The sequence below is a fragment of the Arvicanthis niloticus genome, chromosome 5, assembly GCF_011762505.2.
Source record: "Arvicanthis niloticus isolate mArvNil1 chromosome 5, mArvNil1.pat.X, whole genome shotgun sequence".
Classification (NCBI taxonomy): domain Eukaryota; kingdom Metazoa; phylum Chordata; class Mammalia; order Rodentia; family Muridae; genus Arvicanthis; species Arvicanthis niloticus.
The window spans coordinates 89,879,195-89,899,356 of NC_047662.1; the positions used below are offsets into that span (position 1 = coordinate 89,879,195).

Here is a 20,162-nt window from a genome sequence, read left to right on the forward strand (position 1 = left end):
GTTTCCTTCTAATTCTCTCAGGCCTTTAATTCCTGGTTTTTGTCTTAGAGTCATTAATGTTTCCATTTGAATCAGCAGTCAGTCTCGAACACATGGACAGCCCCCACAACCTTTCTGTGAAGTCTGACATTTGTGTACCATTTACCCTGAGGAACAACCATACTTCGCTAGTGCACAGTGCCAGTGCTCAGCTTTCAACACCCAGTTTCAATTGCACTGAATTGCATTATGTGATCATCATTTAGGAGGGAAAAAAATGAGAATAGAAAATGAGAAAAAAAAGTGCTGCTATCCCATAAGTATGAATCTCATAAACTTAATAACAATCCAGACCAGATAGAATCCATGGGGCATGCTCAAAGTGGCAAGTCCTCTGCTGCAGGTAGGTACTCATTGGACTTCATACACTCATCAAACCATAAGAAAGGGCAAAATTTAAAAACATACCACGACATGGTAAAAGCATCACAAACTATCTAAAATACAAGATAGCACTACTGGTTTCACATTCCAGGTCTTCGAGAGCATGGCTGCCTTTATGTTAAGTACAATTCTTCCTATACTAGAACAGAATTCTATTCATACATGGTTTATGGGACATAGACTGAGTGCCAGCATGCAGGAAGTACACAGGCTCTTACAAGGCTTTCTGTGCATGGAATAAGAATCCCCACTGACAAGTCAGAAAACTTGTCATAGACGAGCCTTCATATATGTGCAGCTTCCTAATGCACACAGAATAAGCAATGGAGCAAAAGCTGCATTGCTCAGGTTTCTTTGTTCTAAAAGTTCTAAATTCGGTCCCCTCTTTCTGGAGAACAGACTTCCCAGCTCAAATTCCCAAGCCCCAGTCCTCAACCGGCTGCTCTGGAAGCCTCTGGCTCTGTTACTCGGTTTGGTTTCTAACAGACTCTGGATTTCCTAGTAATTTAGAATCCACTGCAACAACTAGGGAAGAATTTCTCTTCCTGATTTGCTTTGTTCCCAAATACTAGCCCGAAGGCTTGAACGCCATAATAGAAGGATGACTGTGCATAACTAAGGTGCACACGAATGAATGAATACAATGAGCTTGGTCTGGGATACATTTTCCTCGGAGTTAGGATGAGAAATGCTCAGGAAGACACAGGAAGAAAGGATATGAAGATTTCTGAGTGCAGTAATCTAGATTTTTCTTTTCTTTTTTTACATCAGGGGCTGTCATGGGCAAACCAGAGAAGCTGCCAGCAAGCTGTTAAATTGTGGACCCAGAGCAAAGAAAGCACTGGTAGCCCTTACCAGGAGATGATTCGGATTAAAATATTTATAACATGGGTTCGGAAGGCCAAGAAAAAGTGGCCATATTTCTGCTGATGAGGACTGAGGGTAAGAACAATGGAAATGAGATCAAATAATGCTTTTCATTATGTCTTGAGTAAATGCTTAATAGATGTTTTGGATTTTAATTAGAAAGGATTGAAGAAGGCTATTTTCAGAAACAAATACTAATCATAACTCCTCCTGTGCTTGGGGCCATATGCAAAACCTACAACTACAGTAAGCCAAACAAACCTGATAATGAGTAAGATAGCCATCATGTATGGCTCTAATTCTCAGCAAATCTACAGAAGAGAATTTTCTCCACAAAATCTCCTTCCTAATCCATTAAAAAAACATATATCGGTTTCTTAAATTGATCACATATGTATAGTAATGCCTTTCAAAGTTGAAATTAGCAGAACCTCAGAAACAACATACATGACTGAGAGTCAAAGCCTTGGCAACTAAGTGCCCACAACTTGTCATCTTTTATTGGATAAAGTTTTATTCGAACACCACTGTGTCTGTGGCTGCTTTCTTGCTATACTAATGGTGGGTTTGAGCAACTGCCACTGAAATCACATATGGCCCACAAAACCCAAAAGATCTACTGACTGCCCTTTATAGGAAGTCTGCTAACACTAGAATAATTAAACACAATTAAAATAAGACAGAAAATTTTAGACAGGATAAAAAAACAAAAAAGCAAGATATGTCATTTTATATACAATATAAACAAAATTATATAAAACAAATTCTCCCAAAGTTTTGGACAATGGAGGTATGAGTGAGTTATTTGCCATAGCTATTTTTCCAAGTTCTAACGTGATCTTACATTTCTTTTATTCTAAGAAAATGAAGTTTTACTGTAATTATCACTTTAGTTCATCTCCCTGGCTTACACACAGTAGATGTAACTACACTAACCTCTCTCCCCGGCCAGGCCCTCCCCACAGGAGTGCTGAGGTGGAGGAAGGCAGGAAGTCCTGGGCAAGTACCTTATGCTCATCCCGAAGGTGTGTGTCCAGTTCCTCCGTGTGCTTGGTCTCATAGTAGCAGAGCTGGCATTTGTAAGGTTTCAGTTCATTGTGCTTTTCTATGTGTTGTTGGAGACTCTCATCACTGGAGCAGGTGAAGGTACACTTATCACAGCGGAAAACTACTCCCTGCAAGTATTTTGACAGTTTGGAACGGCACACTTCAATGGGGACAACTCGCTCTTCTGTGGAAACAAATCGAATGGAGAGATGGGCGTTTTTACTGACGGAAAGCAGATGTTCTTTCTTTGGAACATAAGAGGAAATGGACCCATTCAATTCTGATACTTCCTGTGGGTCTCAGTCTGTGAACAACACACACATACACACTATCCCTCCTTGACTTCCCCACATTTCACATAATCTTCCAGCACAACTGGGTACTTGGAAGACCAAAAGCTTCTGTGTACTTATAAGAGGAAATGGACCCATTCAATTCTGATACTTCCTGTGGGTCTCAGTCTGTGAACAACACACACATACACACTATCCCTCCTTGACTTCCCCACATTTCACATAATCTTCCAGCACAACTGGGTACTTGGAAGACCAAAAGCTTCTGTGTACTTAATACCAGGCGTGATACTCCATTAGACTGGGCAGGTGGAAAGGTGTTAGGTAATTTCTGAATGAAGGCAGGTTGAACATGGGAATGGCTGCCATTTTTACCAACATTAACAACCACTGACAAGATCATTTTAATGTCCTTCTTCAGCAAGTGCCATGGCTGCTGGGTGCCAGGTTTCTCTCCAGGAAGGAAATGGATATTAATCAGGCACCTAGGACTTCTACTGTATTCCACCTTCCCATGATACCAAGGCTAGAGTTACTCAGCACCCCATTTCCATAGTAGGGACCAAAGCCAGGGTTCCATATTCGCTCAGCAAGCACTCTGTCACTGAGCTGTATCTCTAGTGAGGAACAATCTTTTAAAATGTCCTGAATTTCAGACTCTGCAACTGACAGAGCTGAGATGAGCCCAGACTGGCCTCATTGCTACTTCTATTCCAGTTCACCCCGTGAAGATGTTCTCCAGTCCTGACAGCAGGGAGATCTCAAATACAACAGCTACTATCAGAACTCATCCAACCAGTATACTTACAAGTGAAAAGTGCTGTGGGTAACATAGAGGGGGAGGTGGGGGCCCATTGGAACCACTGAAGATTTGTGTCTTTCTAGAGAAATCTGTAATCTGATTGCCACAAGAAGAAGAAAATTGCTAGCTGGAAGAGAGGACTTGGGTGCCTTTCCCACTCAACACACCAAATGTTGTAGGGCTGGAAATGCATCCACTTGTGTATTTTGCACTCTCTCACCCTTGTGTTTAACTGCTCAAATTGAATTTCACACCAGTCTGCCCAGAGTATTGGCGCACGTGCCAGATATCCATAACTGGGATAAAATTAAAATCTGTGCTATATATGCAAGAATCAAATATAGCGTGTGTTTTCATGCTGAGTCTGGATTTCGGAAGACTCAGAAAGTTTACAAATGGATACATACAACATATACTTATATTATTTAGAAACAGCAATGTATTATTAAGTCAGGAAAGCATGATTTTATTCCCAGAGACACTGAGTAGTGATGTTAGTCTTTTGCATGCTGATGCCACTGTCTCCTCCAGTCTCCCCTTTGTTTTTGGCTGCACTTGGACCCAAGGGAACTTCCCCCACCCAACTTCATGTCTTCATCCCCACCACAACATTCTAACTACAGGGCACTCACTGCCTTGGAGCCCTGAATGTAGCGCCTCATCGGCCAGCAAAATGCTGGGCAGAGAGTGTTAAGGGTGGAGTCTGTCACATACTCCCCAGAGATCTAATGCATATGTTATTTTCCCTATACAAAGAGTCAGTTGCTTATTCAGAAATATAAATATTTTTAAACCAAAGTACAGCAGACAGCTAAGAAACACATGATTATAAAGTAATCTGCACATTTTCTTTGAATAGCAAATGTTTAACAGGCTTCTAAGCCATTCAGTTCCGTGGTTTGGTGTAAACGGAGGGGGAAATGCCTTGGCATAAATTAGTTAGCCTGAAGGAGTCCATTCTAGAATGTTCTACTACTCTACTCCTGGGTTTCTCAAAACAGTAGCATGACAGACATCTGGGGGCTAGACAGTTTTTTATTGCAGGCACTGTCCTGTGGATTGTAGCATGCTTAGAAGCCTCTTTGGTCTTCACTCACCAGATTCTTCTAGCACTCACTCCTATGACACCCCAGAATGCCTGCAGGGTAGTACACCCTTGGGAGGCTGGAGGAACCGGTTGAGAACAATCGAGTTCAGCAATACTGGGCATGAACTACAGTGGCTCAGAATAGTTAAACCTACGAGCCTGAACTGCTGCATAGATAGGATGGAGGGGTAGCAGTAGTACCAGCGACCAACCTGCACACTGAGGCTGTACTTCAAGGAAAGGGCTGCCATGCTCACTTCTGGCACTTCCACGAGGCTATGGCCCTCTGCTTTCCTCCTCACTTGTTCCTGATTTATTTTGTCATCTTTACTGCTTCTCTTTTATTCTCCGGCTCTGGCCTGGCCCATCTGCCCTAGATCTGTCAACCTCAGTGGAGATGAAGAACAGCTGGGCACACTTTTCCAAGCAACAATGCCTCAAATGCCAGGAGGACAGCTATTCAGTCGCTCAACAGCCTGTTGCCTGAAGTCAATAAATGGTTCCCCCCCCACCCCCCCTTTTATGCATCCCCGCTTCAATTTCTCTACCACATTGGTTAGCTTTCTTTGCAGTTTCTAATTTCATGATACATCATTATGAATTTTACCCAAAGGCCTAAGGCCTCAAAGTCATGCCCTGAAGTTGAAATGCTAATAGCAATAATAGCTAATACATGACTTTACAATTGATTAAAAGCTTGCTATGAGGCGAGGTCTATTAGATGTTATAGAGCTGTATATTGAGACATCAGTGGTTATTGTTATTATTTGAAGGTGTCTGTACAATCTTTCATACCCAATAAATAAATGTAATAAATAAAAAAAAAATGAAATATAAGATTTATCATTTCCAGACTAATATATGAGCTACGGTGGACCAAATCTCTTGCTTATTTAAAGGAATGCTCCAGGCACGGACTGACTCCTGCCTTGGCTATAGAAGCTCATATTTCTATGAGTGCCCTAGTATCATGGGTCTTTCTTGATTTCACACCTCTCAGAATTACCCTGGGTAAGAAACGCTTGTGACTCAGCATCCACTGAAGGTTAAGTAAAAAAAAAAAAGAAAAAGAAGGACAAAGTTCAGGACAAAGATGGTTTATCAATTTCATCTCCTCCTACTCAACTGGTACTCACTGCTATAGGGAGACATGTAACTGGAGAGGCAGGACTCCAGAGTCATCACCGAAACACCTGTGCCCTACCTAAAGTGTATCAGATCAGAGCAGGGTGTGCTGCTGTATTGGCAAGGAACCCATTAGAAAAAGCTGCCAAAGAGCCGATTACTAGGGGTCATTTCTCAGCAAGAAGCCATGTGACTGTGGAGCCCAGAGTCACCAGGTAAGAACTCCTCTGGAATGAGAAACCGCAACACACTACCGTTCCCTTTCAAGAATACCGCAAGTCTTAAATAAGGCAGCAGAAGAACTGGAATTCCTTGACCCCAACAATCTTTGCTTGCAAGGCATCAACCCAGAGGATTTAGCCCAAAGACTCATTCACTTGTTGTTGCACAACTGAGTGACAACGATTAAAGACTAGAGAAAACTATTAAGAAAACAATATTAGTCCAATGTGGGGGCACTTGGGAAGTGGAGGCAGGAGAGTTTGAGGGTAGCCTGGGCAAGGTAGTATGTTTCAGGTCAGATTGGGCTACATAAGACCCTATCTCAAAAGGGTCTGTTGAAGAGGAGGAGGAGAAGGGTAAGGAGAAGTTGGAGGAATAGGAAGATGGTAAGAAGAAAAAGAAAAAGGCATTATTATCTTTATTAATAAAACTAAAATAAAATTACAAATAGATACATAAGCACAAGCAACCAGCTCCTGGTAAGAGCTATTAAGTTTTGACAGTAGCAGGTTTCTAGGGAGAGCTGGGAACAGTCAGTACCTCTTTCTCATAGGTAAGAATACTGATGGGAAAGAACATATAATTTCACTAAATCAAAATAATAGTCAGTCTTATTGATTTTCTCTCCTGAAATCAAAGTGCCCCTAATCAGACAAATTAGGGAAGTTGACTTCCATTCAGGATGTCCTCTTTCAAGGCTTAGCCTCAGTCAGGATTTGTCAGGAAACAGACCCTTGAAGTTAACATGCCAACTGGAGAGCAACCATAGTGGTTATACAGCTACATAATCACAATGTAAATATTTATCAAAAAGCTTTCAGCCCTGTGATTCAATCTATACCCAGATTTTTCAGGTGTGTTATAAAGGTGCAAGGCGCAGTTGGGCAAGCTGTACGTGAGCACTGTGCTTCCGGTGGTTGTATACTCATAGACATACAATCTGTGGGCTTCCACCAATGCTCATCTTCCCTCAGAGAACAAGCTTCTGTCTCTTCATGACTGAACTGCCCTATATCTTAGACCACCAGCAGGCTGCCGCACATCCATTGTTCAAATGAAAACTTACCAAAGTCCTACACCAAATGAGTTCATGCAACAAACTTCCAAGTTAGACTTATCCTATCTTACCAGATGTTGACTGATCTAAATCCATAAGAAAAAGATAGATCTAATGATCCTTTGCTTCAGCCTTGGTTACATTACTTGGTGGGTGTCTTACCTGTAATCTGATTTAAATTTTTTCTTTCCGTACTTTCTATGTATTTACTAAGGAAAGGTCAAATTTCTGAATCGGTCTCTAAAGCCTCAAGAACACACATTCTTTTCAGGTACTTGGAATAGTCTGATGCTGTGCTGCAAATAAGTCTTGCCTCCAGTGACCTCATTGGTTTACTAATAAATAGCCCCCACCCTGTAGTGGTTGATAGCACCCCCAATTTATGTCCATTTGGAACTTTAGAATGTGACTATTGGGATAGAGTTTTGAGATATAATTAAGATGAACAAGGTCATATTAGATAATGGCTGGCCTAAAATTCAATGCCTGATGTTTTTGTAAGAGAAATCACAAAAAGCAACACAGATTACTGGCAATGAGGCTCAAGAAGGAGGCAGAGGTTGGATGGCTGCCACTATAAGCTAAGGATATCAAAGTATGTCAAGGAGCAAGGGTATGACAAGGAATCAAAGAGTAGGTAGGTGATCTGCCACTGAGTTCTATCCCCCTTTCCCTATAAGGATGGCTTTTCTCGAAGTTTTAGATGCATCATCTAAAGAGGCTGATAATTCTAGCCTCTGTAATTAGGAGAGAATACATCATTAAAAGCCAATAAATTGGTAGACATGTATTTCAGTAAACCTAGAAAGAGACCAGAGCCCATCTTAAGTCTTCCCTGTCTGGGAAAATGCTGCCATGGCTCAATTTGAAAGCCACCTTTGTCCATGACCTCTTTCCAGGAACATAAATAGGACGCCTAGACACCCATCAGTCACTGACTTGGAGATGCTCTGGATGTGTTCATTTTGAGGTCTAGTATGAGTTTCCTGTACCTCATCATATATAACGCTGTCATAACAGCGCAGCAAGTAACAAGCAAATGACGAGTGCTTGGGGAACTCATGAATCAGTACTAGCTCCCTCCCTTTGCTGCGGAAGTACACATCCTTGACTAGTTCTCATCAGACCTCCATGGGATGGAGTCTTCTCTCATCCATCCTTCCTTAAATGCATCAGTCTGTCCCAACAAAAAGACATGGCAACTGTCCTTGCCAGTAGCAGCTCTGTTTCAGGGCCAGTTCAGGGTTGTTTTTCTTGCCTTTCATCCCAAGGTTTTTAATTAACTGAGGCCTCAGAAACATCTCATGCTGTAGACCCTGGAGACCAAAGATGTTTATTCATCCGGAGCAGGGAGTGCACAGGTGCAGAAGCTTCATCTCATTACTCTGGGATCAGCCTCAGTGTTGATCTGCAAGGCAGATCTCTGACCACATCGATGAGACGCCAAGATCAGGCTCTTTCTGCTCTGCTTTGAAGTGGAGATGGACACCAGAGCCAGAAGTCAGCAGATACTTAGGGCTCTCAGCCACCCGTGGATTGGGGTCCTCATCTTTGACCTCCAGCTCTACAAAAAGTTCTCTCCTTAGACCCAACTTTCACAGACTCTGGAACACTGAGCAGGGTGGTGGCAGCTTCCCAAGGGTAAGAAGAGACTGATACCAGGGATTCAAAGCAAGTGCTGTGGGTCAGACACACCTGGGTTCCAATCCCAGCCTGTTACCCAAGAGTCCTTGGACCGTAGGGAAGTTACTCAGTTTTCCTGAACTTGTTTTTGTTGTTTGTCATCAGGGATAACAGTCGTATCTACCATGCTGGGTTTGGTATATTTACTGTAAAGCATGCAGCATAGCACCCACGACAGTAAACACTTACTGATCATGGCCATGGATATTCGTCTTACTACTGATCTTTAACTGCACATATTTGGGGACAATATTCACATATCCAGAGAACAAGTGAACAGAAGAGGTTGTGACCAATGACACGTGATGGGACTAGACAAAATAACAAAATACTGGGCTGACTAGTCACCTGATGACTAAGTTACTACCGCTCTCCACGACCCCATGGAATAGACTGAGCACCTCTTCATGTATTCAACCAAAACCATAAAACTTTACCAGCACCAATATGATTGGATAAAGAATATTCATTTGATGTTCTATATCAATATTCCAAAATCTGAATCCTTTGGAACTCTGAAACACTTCTGATCTCCATCATTTCATATTATGGGATGTTTAAGGTACACTGTATTGTGATAGGTCAATATACACTGTAGCATCCCTGTCTGTTCACTGTAGAGATTTCTTCTAGACTTCAGTGTCTGAATTGTGGGAAATTGTTTAATACCCCAAAGCCAACTGATTCTGTTGTATTGTCTCTCAAGGAAGGCAAAGATTCCAAGTTTTGAAAGTTGGGGATCTTGTACATTCAAGGCATCTCCAAACTGTCGCTGAGATCATTCCTATTGTTGGCTGCTCTTTCTATTGGCCTCACTTTCTTTCACCTTCACCTTCATTTCTTTATTTGTTTTTAAAACAATAGCTCTGCAGGAATGACTTTGATCTACTTTAAATCCTTTGTGAAATGAAGCAGCGCTCCAATAAATTAAATACACTGAATTTAAAAAGCAGAAAGGATACAGACAAGCAACCCCAGCCCCCATAGTCTTTCTCAGCTTTGAGCTTTCTATTCACAAAACAGGAGGCCATGTGATGGTGCTGTTGCTTGTGTGCTGTCGAGGTGACTGGCTGCAGGGAGCTCTTTGTCAAGTGCTCCTGGCCTCTGTGCACAATCACTCTACCTCTCTCTTCCTTAAGTCTCAGCTCAGTCAAGGAAAGTCATTGAGCTTGTCAGCCAAAGCTCTAATCCCATGGGGCACCAATATGGGAAATGACTGCAGCCAGTGTAGATCCACCACAGCCAGCAAGGACTTGCCATTGATGTTTTCTGGGCACCAGTTCCACTGATGGCCTCCACCCAAGATGGGATGGGGTGCACAGCTTTGGCAACACATGGGTTGGGGGATCAGAAGCCAGGTGAGAAAGGCAAAACACCAGGCAGGAAGCTGAGGGCCAAGAATCCCTGCCTACATACTGCTGTGCTGCTTTTGCCTGGCTCACAGGTGGCTGGCCTAGCCAGCTACCATCTCTCATCTCATTAGATTGCAATGGGAGGAGGAAACGGCACGGTGGATGTTGGGTCTTCTATGAGATTTGGGCAGATGTAGGCACATCACAGGCATGCTGGCTAAACGTAGTAGTTCTGGGTAAATGGAAGCCACTTTATAATTGCCTCCACACTGGCATCTAAGGAACACCTCAGCAGGAAAGGAGATGACACATGCTGTTTTGCACATATGTGGCAAATCCTGGAAAGCTTTCCAAGGTTAGAGGCAAAAGAAAGAAGATGAGAAAAAAGAAGCAGAAAGGAAAGATACGAAGAGATGCAAAGAACAGCAGACTGCACTGCAAACAAGACTGGCAGTGGGTGTGCCAGGAACCTTTCCCCACCCACCTGCAGGAGGATCTTTTGGACAAAATGCGTTACCAACATGCTTCCTTCCAATACAAAGATGTTTTATTTTTATTTATTTTTTTGTGTGTTTTCTTTTGTTTCTTTGTTCCTTTTTTAAACCTTTTAAATTGTATATTTTATTTATTTACATTTCAGATGTCATCCTCTTTTCCCATTTCCCCTCCCTAGAATCCCTTATAAAAGCAAAAAGGAGGAGGGGGAACAAAGATGTTTTAATTGGACCAATAAACTCAAATAATAATGATAATAATGATAATAATGATAATAATGATAATAATGATAATAATAATAATAATAATAATAATAATAATAATATAGTTCAAGAAGGCCACTCCAAATCTGTCTATAATTCCAGCAACTTTAGAAATTAGTGAGGCAGGTGGATTTTGAGTTTAAAGCCAACTTGGGTTTGAGAGATTCTGACTCAAAAATGTGACACAAACAAACAACAAATGAAACAACCTACGTGTTCTCACAAGGATCCCTGCGTGTCAATGGGGATGCACATTCAAGGACTCACTGTTGTGTATCCGCAGTGGAATGCCACCAGCTACTCACAGGAACAATCTCATATTACACAGAGCAGGATCCGAACCAGAACAGTCCAGTACCTAATTTATGGGTACTCTGTCTAGCAGTCCACTTCTGCGTGTCGGAACTCTTTCTCTTTGTCCATTTCAAAGCACATTCCACTTTGTGCTTTAGAAAGCACTATTTCTGTCTTTGTTTCTCATGCCATCCTGCCCCAGGCTCACCCCATATATCTCGATGGTAGTAAGGGATAAAAAACTGGGAAATTCCTGACTCCCACCACCCTGATGCAAGCGTTCCCGAGACTCCACGCCCCCTTGGCCTCCCTCCAGGGAGGAATTCTACTGACAGGAAGATGTCTTATCCATTGGATATCAGTGCCTGTTGCTGTGACTTTTGCCTACAGGAACAGAGTCCAGGGAAGAGGGCAATGCTGCTGTGGTACACAAGGAGCATCCCCAAAATGCTGTGGCACTATCTACCCGCGGCACTATGTCCCTCCCACCAGGACCCAAGAACCGAGTCAGCCTGAAGATTACCTCGGTGCAGCACTATGTGGTCGATCATGTTGCGTTTGTATTTGGTGTGATAGAGGCAGAGAGGGCAGCGGAGATCTTTGGGGCCTTCCTCCGGGACCGCCGAATGCCCAGCTTCCACGTGCATAGTAAAAGCAGATCTAAGAGAGAAGAGACAGAGACCGTGACAGACGCTGATATGACGTCTCCTGCTGCATGTCTCTCACAGGTGTCCACATGGGGCTCTTCTGCTTGAGAAGCATAAACTAAAGTTTTTAGTCATGTTTGCTGACCAAATGCTCCTTGGTTATCAAGGAACAGAGAAGAGAGATACAGAGGCAACCTGAGAGATACTCAGAGCCTTTGCCACTTGGCTAGGAGTATGTCAAAATAAATAAATAAATATCGTATATACTTCATTCTTGAAAATTAGAAATTGCCTGTTCAGCCAGGTATGGTTTAGAAACATCAGTTACTCTGAAGGCTGAGGTTGGAGGATCACGTGATTAAACTCTAGATTCCCCCCCCCCCTTTTTTAAAAGCAAATAGAGATTTATTAAAGAAAAGTGAAAAAGAACTGGTTAGAGAAAGGTTGTCAAAGGGAACATGTTTTTATTTCAGAGAGCATCCCCTTCTTGTGTGTGTGTGTAAAATCTGAAATAAAAACATGTGCCATCAGGGCAGTCCTCTGATACAATCTCACACTGTTTAGAAGATTGTATGCTCTGTCTTTTAAGATAATTTGTTCTTATGTAACTCTTCATCTGCTCCCACAGCTCCTAACTAGTCTTTCTGAAACTAGCTTCCTTCTGTGAAGACTCAACCCAACCGTCCTATCCCGCACTGGCAGAGAATTTCTGGAACTGAAAGCAGAGAAGAGTGTGGTGAGGGCTGGAGCAGGGGCAGCCACTTAGGTTTTACACAAGTGTTTTTCACACCACTTACTTAAAGCCCGTGTAAAAGGAGCAGTCTTTGCATTTGAAAAGCTTCTTCCCACCATGCTTGTCCCGGTAATGGCGCCTGATGCTCTGGATGTAGCCAGAGGAGAATTCACAGAATTCGCAGTGAAGAACAGCTTCTGCCTTCTGTTCAGTGCCAGCAGCAGTCCCGGAAGAAGGCACGGGGCTAACACGGCTGTTGTTTCTTGCCAGGGCAGCTGACTGGTAGTGATTCAGCTGCTGCTGAACATCGGGGGGCTCTGAGTAAGAGGAGTCTGTGGAGAGACAGAGACAGAGACAGTGAGCTGGACCACAGAGGACACAGTGTTGTGAGGTAGGGTGGGGTGTGGGCGTGTGGAGGGTTGGTGCTTTCTTGGGAGCCCTTTACTGCAGTCTCCCCTGCCACTTCTATTAAGACATAATCAGCAAAATAAAACAAGAATATACTGGGGTCGAGGAGCTTGCTCAGTTGGCAACATGTTTCCATCCAGGACCTGCCCACAGCATAGCAGGCCTATGATCCCAGTGCTGGGAATGTGAGACAGGAGGATAGATACCTGGAGCTACTAGCCAGCCAGTCTAGCCAAGCTGTGTTTCAAAAATCAAGGTGGACAGCAACCAAGGAAGATAGGAGATGCTGACCAGTGTCCCTCATGTACACATACACATATATACACAGCTTACATCTTGTGTGAAAATATCACTGTGATCAAGTAAACCAACTCACCCCCTCCGTCTGTCACATGGCTAGTGTTCTCTGGTGTGTGGTGGGCACACTTAAGACCATAGGTTCCAAGGGCATCATCCAGTACTATCTGTCGTACCTGCTGTGTACAGTCCCTCCCTCATGGCTTGCTACCTTCCACCTGAAGGTTTGTTTCCTTTGGCCAGTGTCATCTAGTCAGTCCTGAGTAGTTTTTAAGGGGGGATTACATCAGTCCTTGCCATCACACTACTTAACCAAGAGCTGAGGCACACATGGATAGTGAGAACAGGCTACCACAGAACACTCATCCTCATAGAGTGCAATAAATGAGCCAGCATGGTCCATACAGATGTCTACACAGGAAGGAACTAGATGATGCAACAGCCCCCCCCCCATCCCAGAATTCTTCACACCATTATTATTATTATTTAAAAAAAATCAGCCTTTAACATGAGTGCTCAGGCACACGGTACACCCACAAATACAAAAATGGATGGCTTTGGAGTCAAGAGATTTAAATTTTAAAATATAAAAATCCGATAGTGTTCTCCTGGAAGAGCCGTTTAAAACTTAGCATTAAGATGGAGATTTATTCACAAATCCCATTAAAATGAAATTCCAAACAAGTTTCTCTGAAAGGTATTTTAAGTTTGCAGTTTCTGAGGGGACATGATGAAATTGATGGCAGGAGCTATAACCCCAGGAGCTATAATGGCAAGTCCTGGTAAAATGGGGTGGGAGGGGTCGGGGAGCGCCTTTGCCTAGCATGCTCCTTGGGATTCGTTGGACCAAATTCAGCAACACAGTCCCATCTAACCAGCTACTGCCTGTGAAGGCTAGGCGGAAGCTAGAATTTCAGAGTAACTTTCTTTGGGATGAAAACACAGAGCTCTCTTTTTCCTCCATAAGCAAAGTGGGGGACAGACATTGTACAAGCCTTCTCTAGCTCTGACAAACACCGCATTTTCCAAAGCATGGCTCCCTCAAGCGGGGCCTGGACTAACTGTTGTAAAACTAACATTTGATCAAACCAAGATCAACCGTCATCCCATTTGATCAAACCAAGATCAACCGTCATCCCATTGGAAAAGCAGTGAGCGAGCTTCCCTGACTGCAGGGGACACAACCACCACCCCACCTCACCCCCTTCAAAATACTAAGATGCCTTCAGCTCCTCGTTGCCTTGTCTGTCCCCCAATGCATATTCTCTACCATAGAGAGGGACTCTTTTGTAAACAAACCTGCCAGGCACAAGACTAAAACAAAAGGAAAGGCAGATCAATCTCCTCCAAGCCTCCAAGGGTTCATCACCAGGTGTACATGGGGAGACAAAGGAAGAAAGAAAAGACACAGAGCATTGTCTTCATTCCTTTATCTCCATCCTCTCCTTTGTTCCTATGCTGATGAACCCACCCAGGACTGTAATCCTGCTTTTTGTCTACTACTTTCCTTCAATAGCAGGGTTGGCTATCATCTCTCAAATTGTTTAATACAGTTTAGGCTCCAAGACCCAGCGACGCCACACACTCAGGGAAGCAACACTTCACCTCTCCTGGGAACAGAGTTCCAGTGTGAGCTGAACACAACCAGCCAGTGTCCCCAGAACTGCTGTCCTCTTGATGGAGACGGCCCTCCTTTGCACTCTCAGCTCTGTGGCAGAGCTTTTCTGAAAGCAACAGGCCAAAGCCAAGTCTTGATGAAGGTGATCTGTTCCTCAATCACAAATCCACCCAGAAAACAAAACCAATGCCCTAGAGGAAGGTCCATATCTAACTAAGCGGTTTGTAGCTCCCTCAAGAAATGGCACTCATCTAGAGCAACTCACGGGTTAGTACGCATGTGGAGCACATCTCAGACACCAGGTACCTGGCAGCTTAAATCCCTTTCCAGCAAAGCTGTAAAGCAATAAATGATTCCTAGACAGGCATTAAGCAGGGCTAACCTCTTTCCTTGCCTGCCACTCACCCAACCAGACTCATGTCTACCTGCCGCCTAAAGCATGGCTTCTTTTGGTGAACCTGCTTTGTTGTTGTTTCTAGACTCTGCTGGGCCATCCCATTACTCATCCCAGCCATCACAAAAGCAAAAGCAAAACAAAACCCCACCCAAATTCTAAAGTGTAAATTCGAGTGTTATATGAAACTCAAAGGAAAAAATGCAAGACATCTCAGCAGAACATTTCAAGAAACAGCTGCCGCTACCCATGCTCTCAGCACCTTCTCTCTTCTCCTGGTTAAAATTAGGACAAGTAAATTCACACACAAAAAAGCAAATCCCACAGCTATGACACATCTGTAACAGTTCCCAGGGCGGCAACCCACTTTGTGGGACCTTTCAGGGCTTGGCTTTCTCCCAGGTGCCAGCACCCACCCTCTTGTTTGTAAATAATGTAACTCTCGGAGCACTGTCGTCTAACCCACTGATCTTGGAAAGGAAGGCTTGCTAAGCGACAGAAGATTCCAGTTAGCTAATGGATTGCAAACCTGAGACCAAGAAGAGTTGCTTGCACGTGGAGGCAGGGACAGGCTCTGAGTTCAAAGCTAGCCTAGTATACATAGTGAATTCCAGGGTAGCCAGACTAAGTAGTGAGATTCTACCTTAAAATAATGAGGTACATGATAGACGTTCTCACACATTCTCCTCATGCTGAGTAGGGAGCTGGAAAGACATCCATTCGCAAATGGAGGGCTAGCACTTGGGAGCCAGTGGGGCTCTAGGACAGCTGGAGAATTCAAAGCAGGAAAAGCCCACCTTCTTTCTAAAGGTTCCTTCCCAGCCCTTTCTGATTTACTGGGTTCTTAGCAGACTACTTGGAGATTTCTTGCTAATTTTAGATCCCCTGAAATGCTAGCCAAAGCCAGGTGTCAGTCTTCTGCATTTTCATTTTTTTCTTTACCCTCCAAACATTAACCATTGCAGAAACAACCACAAAAAACTTGACTTCACATGGGCAAAATAAGAAAAGTAAACTCAAGAGCAATGTCCCTGGAAGGAGGAGCCTTTTGATGGATCCACGGTGCTGAACACACATTTGTTAGCATTGTCTTGGGGCCAGGATTTGTTGCTGGCTCTGGGGAGTCAAGACCAAAGAAGTCATAAAAGGTATCTTCTGAGCAACTCAGATCTCTTAAAGGGAGCTGGCAGCTGATTGTTAGGAAAACACAGACCTTCCTTCACAGCTCCAAAACTCATTCCACGGACTGAAGCCATAAAAGAGGCAAAGAGAACAAATGGACAGTCACAGAGAGCTGGGAGGTTGAGAATAGAGAAGAGCAGGAATCAGAGGGGCAGGGAGAGGACGGTCCCCCTGCACGCTGCTGAGTGATACAGAATCGTGCCAATGGAGGTCAAGTCTCAAGTTTCTCCAGCTCCACAAAGAAGCTGTGAGGGACAGGCTAGGGTAGCCTGCGACCACATTCAGATATATGTAATGCCGACTTGGAGGATCGGCTCAATGGTTAGTGGGAATCAAATATCAGGAAAAATAAAGACAAAAGAACTTTAGGTAAGTCCATTTCTAAGGTGGACAGAGGCAAAGGATTACGCATCAGCAAATATTTACTGAGCAGTCAAGTAAACAGTAGACCTGTTCCGAGGCAGTAAGAGTTGATCCTTGTCTTCAAGCAACTCATTGTCTCAGGAAAGACGTATAAGTGACTGATTATGATACAATGCAAACAACTGGACATTTTACAGAGACAACTGCAAAGAGGGTTAGAGGAGAAGGGACAGTCAGCATCATTTGGTGATTGATTGTGAGAGCAAGGAAGATGCAGCAGGGCTGTCAAGAGTACCCCAAGTATCCATTAATAAGTATGTCTAGTATTAATTACTGTGTTAATTAATGAGTGTTCCGTGCATCCCAGCTCTAGTTTACATCATAGGTTTGGAGATAAGTAAAGAGAACTTTAAACAACTACAATCTTACAATAGAAAAAAACAACAACAATATGATGGGTTTGAGAGAAAGCTTGGTGGTAAAGAGTAAAGAGTAGAAACTGCTACAATAAAGGAACCAAGTCTGGTTCCCAGTACCCACATCTGGCAGCTCTCTAACTCCTGGACCCCTAGATCCCAGAACCTGATACCCTCTTCTGGCCTCCTCATGTATAAGCACTTAATTGTACATAACCACAGAGAAATAAACACACACACACACACACACACACACACACACACAATTAGAAATAAAAACAAGGGGCTGATAGATGGCTCACCATTCAAGAGCCCTTGGTTGTTCTTGCAGAGGATCTAGGTGCACATTCCAGGACCCACACCTCCTATAACGAAAGCTCCAGGGAATCTGTCTCTCTCTCTGACCTCTGTGGGCACCAGACACGTGTGTGTGTGTGTGTGTGTGTGTGTGTGTGTGTGTGTATGTATATATATATATACATACACACACACATATATACACATATAAGGACACAGACACACACAAATAAAATTAAATATTAAAAATAAGTCTTTTTTTAAAAAATGAAGATGAGAACAAGGAGAGTGGACTGAGATAGAAAAGCACAAGCAGCAGAAAGGAGAAGGTATATGGGTTATGAAAACAAACTGGTAAAACCTTGAAGTTCAACAACAGTAGAAAACTTTCCAACAGTCACGAGTGCTGATGGACCCCTGCAATCCCATTACCACTCAGGAGGCGGAAGCATGAGCACTGCTACAAGTTCAGGACCAACCTTGTCTCCTTGTCTACATGCTGAGTTCTAGGCTAGCCCAGATCACATAGCAAGATCACATTGCAAAAAAAACCAAAGGAGGATTTAATAATAATAATAATAGGTAGATTATAAAGCAGATGATTCATCAATCAGCAAAGGTTAAACATAGGTGTAGATATTCCAAACAGGGCAGGGGATAGAGGGTAAAACTGAGATAAACAGGAACATGGTTTCACTCCCTCTAGCCATGAAAGGATGGAAAGAGAACAGCTAAAGACAAACTGTAGTTGGCAGCAGGGGGCTTCTGGCCTGGTATACACCTTTTATGATATAACTACTTTGAAACTTGGATGAAAGACAAAAGTAGTCTGAGTTTTTATGTGTATGTCAACAATATCCTAGGAATCTGGAGTGAACAGAGAATTCTGTTGCCTTGGGAAGGAATTGCAATGCCCTTTTGACACCAGTCTTTCATCTACAGCTGGGTTCAGGGGACACCTCAAAACCACTCAGTATGCTAGAAACCAGCCATCTCCAATTCTTCCTCCTGCATTCTGAACGTTAGTGGATGGCTCCTGCTTTCCTTTGCATTGGAGGTACAACCGTGTGCTAAAGGCTCATGGCCCACCATCAGCACCCCTCTTCCTCTTCATCCCATGCCTTCTCACCCACAGATCTTTTGGGTCTTCATATTCCACAAATACTACCATTTCTGATTTCCTCCAAGATCTAGTCATGTATGTCATTGATGCTGGTCCTTGGTCAGGCCAAGTTATGCCATGTTCTGCTATTCCCAACCAGCGTTCAAAACTCTGTTGAAAATCACCTCCTTTGTAAAGTCCAAATGAGCCAATGGACCACCTCCAATCCAGATGAACTTTTTGTTCAACTCTCCCCCTGTCAACACATACACACCTACAGTTCTATCCCTGATCTCATTGCACCCCATACTACATTTAGCCCTCTTAAGCAGCAGAACACTCGAGAAGACCAGGGCTGCAGACTGCGAAACTCGGCAACTGCCCCACCTTACGGAGGTGTTTTCTCAGTTGAGGCTTCTGCCTCTCAGATAACCCAATCTTATATCAAGCTCACATAAAAACTAGGCAGCACAATCATGCAAAGCACAAAGGCTGAGAGATAAACTGCATGACAACATGCAATGTACACAGTTAACAGGATGCTTAGTATTTAAAATTGGGTAGGAGGGTATAAGTTTTGTGTCACGTCATTTTGTGTTTTGGTTTCTCTGTGTAGTCCTGGCTGTCCTGGAACTCACTCTGTAGACCAAGGTGGCCTTGAACTCACAGAGACTTGCCTGCCTCAGGAATGCTGGGGTACGGGTATGCACTACATTGCCCACCTCTATTATTGTCTTTACAATAATGTTTCAGTGTGTTTGGACAGGTCATCTGTTAGCGTTACTTAATCATGGTATTGAAGATAATATTTACTGGGTTGATTTTGTGAACAACCATGGCTATTAAAGTACATAGGTGTTTTTTATATTTATTTACAATGTGATATGTACCACAGGGGCAAGGTTTCTTGTTCATCCTTGGCTCCCCAGCAAGAATATCAAGTATACCCAAATGTCTGAAAAGTATATAAGAAAATAGTTGCTAGAATGAATTTATTAAGAAAAATAACATGTATAAATGTACATATGCACACACACACACACACACACACACACACACACACACACACACACACGTTACTGCGTGTAGTGGTATGACTAGGAATGGCCCCCATAGGCTCATTTATTTGAATGCTTGGTTATTAAGAAGTGATGCTATGTTAGAGGGATTAGAAGGTATGGACTGGTTAGAGGAAGTGTGTCGTCATTGTGGTGGTAGGCTTTGGGGTTTCAAATGCTCAAGCCAGGCCCAATGTCTCTCTCTATTTCCTGATGTTTGTGAATCTGGATGCAGAACCCTCAGGCCCTTGTTTGCCTGTGGGCCACGCTGCTTTTCTCCATGCAGATGGTGTCTCATGCTCACGGTGTCTCTTCACAACAATAAAACACTGGCTAAGATACTGAGTATGTAGCTTAGACCTGTCAAGAGAATTCATGGGCTTCAATAAATCTAATTATTTAAAAAGATTTCTGGGCCTCTGTCTAAGTTCCTTTGTATCTCAACTCTACTCTTTCTCAGTGCAAGAAAACTGGCATGCAGAATTACAATAAAAATTACAGGTGGTCAGTATAACTTTCCACTTATTTCCTCTGAAGATGCCGTTTCTATAGGCCATTGCAAAAGAAAACTGTAAGAAGGGAAGCTTTCAAACACATGCCATCTCACTTCTGGATAGTGTCTGTGGCGGAGCATAAA

The 20,162-nt window shown here is 43.3% G+C and overlaps 1 protein-coding gene across 5 annotated transcripts in view; it reads right to left on the reverse strand.

Annotated features, from left to right (window-relative positions):
• Positions 1-20,162, reverse strand: part of Znf462 (zinc finger protein 462) — a 139,372-nt gene that overhangs the window by 19,948 nt on the left and 99,262 nt on the right. For all 5 annotated transcript variants that reach the window (XM_076934948.1, XM_034503123.2, XM_076934949.1 and 2 more), the window contains exons 8-10: positions 12,455-12,722; positions 11,534-11,670; positions 2,298-2,521 (exon numbers count right to left, since the gene is read on the reverse strand). In XM_076934948.1, the coding sequence (XP_076791063.1) occupies positions 2,298-2,521; positions 11,534-11,670; positions 12,455-12,722 (629 nt within the window). The remainder of the gene's footprint in view (positions 1-2,297; positions 2,522-11,533; positions 11,671-12,454; positions 12,723-20,162) is intronic.